Here is a 2,906-nt window from a genome sequence, read left to right on the forward strand (position 1 = left end):
TGCATGCACGCACGCACCAAGGACGACTGCACGTCATGGCCTCGTGGGTTCGTTCGGTGGTGAATGCTGCACAGCCACAAAGCTGGCTCCTTCCCTTTTCCCCCCGCCTCCGTGGTGTGGTGAGGATGAGGAATAGTTGGTGACCTCGGGACCAAGGCGCCGGTCGATCTACTCGATTCCGTCCGGTCACGAGGGCGTCGCGTGCGTGCTTCCACAGCGCGCTCCCGCTGCCGCGGCCGCGCTGGCAGTGGCGTACCTGCTCCTGCTCACTGCACCACCGGGCAAGTAAAGGGAGCCAGGCTAGCCCCTGTGTTCCATTTACTCACGGTCGCGACTCGTTGGCTGGCAGATTACAAATTTCATGCTGTATTTCTGTACGTTAACAGTAGTAATTGAAGCCTCTGAAGTCTGAGCGCATAGCTCTACGTAGGTAGCAGCAGTGGTTGGGCAGTGGCCACCACTGCACTTCACTGTGCGGACACCACGCCTCCGCGCATCTTCAGAAACTAGGATAACACCGTCCTGGTTTGGTTTATGGCGCGAGAACAGAATAGAATAGTTATTTTTAGCAAGTTGATGCCTACAATTTCCATAACAATTCAATGCTTACCAAATGTCAATGTGCACAAAATGGAAAAACAAACATCAGGACCCTCATCTGCCTAATATTAACTGCTGATTATTCATTATGTACTCCATCACCTCAACAATCCTCGTATGTACGGGGCAAAGTAAAGTAAAGTATCCACCAAAAATGTGGACAAGAAGCGAAGCAAAACGTACTCTGCTCCGCTAAGCACACGATTACCTCCTTAATTATGTACTCATCCCTTTCTCCACCAAATCCCACCGTATGCTAGTACTGTTCTCTACTACGATTTTCCCAAAGAAAAGAAAATATCGTGTATTAACAAAATAAACCTGGCCAAGCCCATTTTTCGGGGAAGGACAAAGTGCTACTAAAAATCTAAAAAAAAACTCAGAAAAACACGGAGAAATCGCCATCTTTCGACGGATCCATCATCCTCCGCTCACCGTCGTCGCCGACGCCCCCGCCCGTCTCCGTCTCCGGCAAAGCCTTCTTTTCGTCCCCCGCCGCCGCGGCGGCGTTCTCGACGTCGCTGGCCGCGAACGTCTCGTGGACGACCTTCTCGACGTCGAGCACCTCGGCATCGTCGTCGTCGTGGGGCAGGGCGGGGATGTAGGGCGGGCGCGCCACGCGGAGGATGCGGTCCCAGTCGACGCCGTGGAAGAAGGGGTGCGCCTTGATGCCGCGCGCGCCGATGCGCTTGGCCGGGTCCTTCTCCAGGAGGCGGGCGATGAGGTCGCGCAGCGGCGTCTTCTCGCCCACCAGCTCCGGCTGCTTGGTGAGCACGCGGTAGAAGGTCTCCTTGCGGTTCTGGCCCCGGAACGGCGTGCGCCCGTAGAGCATCTCGTAGAGTACCACGCCCAGGCCCCACCAGTCCACGATGAAGTCGTGCCCGCTCCCGGCGATGATCTCCGGCGCCACGTAGTCCTCCGTGCCCACGAACGAGTTCGACTTGGCCGGCGTGCGCGCGCCGGAGACCGTGGAGGAGGCCGTGGTGGTCGTGGAGGAGGTGGAGGACGAGGAGGCCGTCCGCGAGGTGGACGGCGGCGACGGCGAGTCCGCGGACACGGCCGGCTTCGTGGCGCCGCCCGAACGGAACCGGAAGCACACGGCCGGCTTCTTGGGCTGCTTCCGGGTGTTCGGGGACGGCGAGCTGGGGACGGGCGCCGGTTTGGGGGCGTCCTGCTCCGGCGGCAGGATCGGGAGCCTCGTGGAGAGGTCGAAGTCGACGAGCATGATGTGGCCGGTGTCCTGTATGAGGACGTTCTCCGGCTTGAGGTCCCGGTAGACGATGCCGATGCTGTGCAGGTACTCGAGAGCCAGCACCAGCTCCGCCGCGTAGAACCTGCGAATTGGCAACGAATGGGTGAGTTCACGGATCAAATCTTCGACGGGTTAAGGGTGTTCGAGCGTTGCGCGGGGGCGTACCGTATGACGGAGTCGGAGAACATCTTCTCGGTCTGGCGGCGGCGGAGGGAGTTGAGGTCGCCGCCGCCGCAGCGGTCGATGGCGAAGCCGACGACGGCGTCGGTGGCGAGGACGCCGCGGAGGGCGGGGAGGAGCGGGTGGCGCAGGGCCAGCAGCACGTCGCGCTCGAACCAGATCCTCCGGTGCCCGTCCCCGGCGCCGCCGCCGCCGCCGCTCCCGCCGCTCTTCTTGTGGCGCGCGGCCTCCCGCGAGACGGCCTTGAGCGCCATGGCGACGTCGCCGCCGCCTCCGCCGCCCTCGGGCACGACGTGGAAGACGACGCCCTTGGCGCCGCGGCCGAGCACGGAGACGGCCCGGAGGTCGGCCAGGCTGAGCTGGCGCGGCTCCGGCGGCGGCGGCGCGAGCGCCTGCGCCGTCATGGCCACCGCGAGAGGGAGCGCGCACGAGGACGGCGCCGCCTCGGATTGGGCGGCGGGGTGCGAGCGGGTTCGGCGCCCCGCGCCTGCGCCCGGGCGAGTGAGGGAGGGAGGGAGGGAGGGAAGGGTGGGGTGGGGTGGGGATTGGTTGCGGTTTGATTTTTGGTATTCCCCCGATTCGATTCCAATCCAGGCTTGGCGCTCCTCTGCGTGCGTTGCGTTGCGTTGGGTTATATGCGGCGGGCAACAGGCTCTGCCTGCCTTGCCTTCCCTTGGCGACGAAGCACTCCGGGGTTTTCTTCCGGGAAGCGAGCGTTTTGAAACGGGCGGAGGTTTTTAATCCCTTGGTTCGTCGACGGGCTGCGGGCGGTCTTCTCTCGCGTGTGTGTGTGCGTGGTGTTGTTGGGTGTGGGGGCAGGTTTGTTACCGAGAAATGGACGGATTTTGTGGGCTCCTCCTGCGCTCGCCCAGTT

At 62.5% G+C, this 2,906-nt stretch overlaps 1 protein-coding gene across 1 annotated transcript; it reads right to left on the reverse strand.

The window, feature by feature from the left end:
* Window positions 1–659: 659 nt before the first annotated feature.
* On the reverse strand, window positions 660–2,630 carry LOC125538835 (serine/threonine-protein kinase OXI1-like). The gene is made up of 2 exons (XM_048702134.1): window positions 2,018–2,630; window positions 660–1,934 (listed from the first exon to the last, which is right to left on the reverse strand). The coding sequence occupies exons 1-2, from the start codon at window positions 2,434–2,436 to the stop codon at window positions 980–982; spliced, it is 1,374 nt and encodes a 457-aa protein (XP_048558091.1). The 5' UTR covers window positions 2,437–2,630; the 3' UTR covers window positions 660–979.
* Window positions 2,631–2,906: the final 276 nt, after the last annotated feature.

Source organism: Triticum urartu, chromosome 2 (genome assembly GCF_003073215.2).
Source record: "Triticum urartu cultivar G1812 chromosome 2, Tu2.1, whole genome shotgun sequence".
In the NCBI taxonomy this organism is placed as follows: Eukaryota; Viridiplantae; Streptophyta; class Magnoliopsida; order Poales; family Poaceae; genus Triticum; species Triticum urartu.

Excerpts from the sequence above, each read along its gene's own strand:
- LOC125538835 (XM_048702134.1), bottom strand. The coding sequence starts at position 2,436 with ATGACGGCGCAGGCGCTCGCGCCGCCGCCGCCGGAGCCGCGCCAGCTC. Across the intron at positions 1,935-2,017 it reads TTCTCCGACTCCGTCATACG|GTTCTACGCGGCGGAGCTGG; the intron begins GTACGCCCCCGC and ends GCCAATTCGCAG.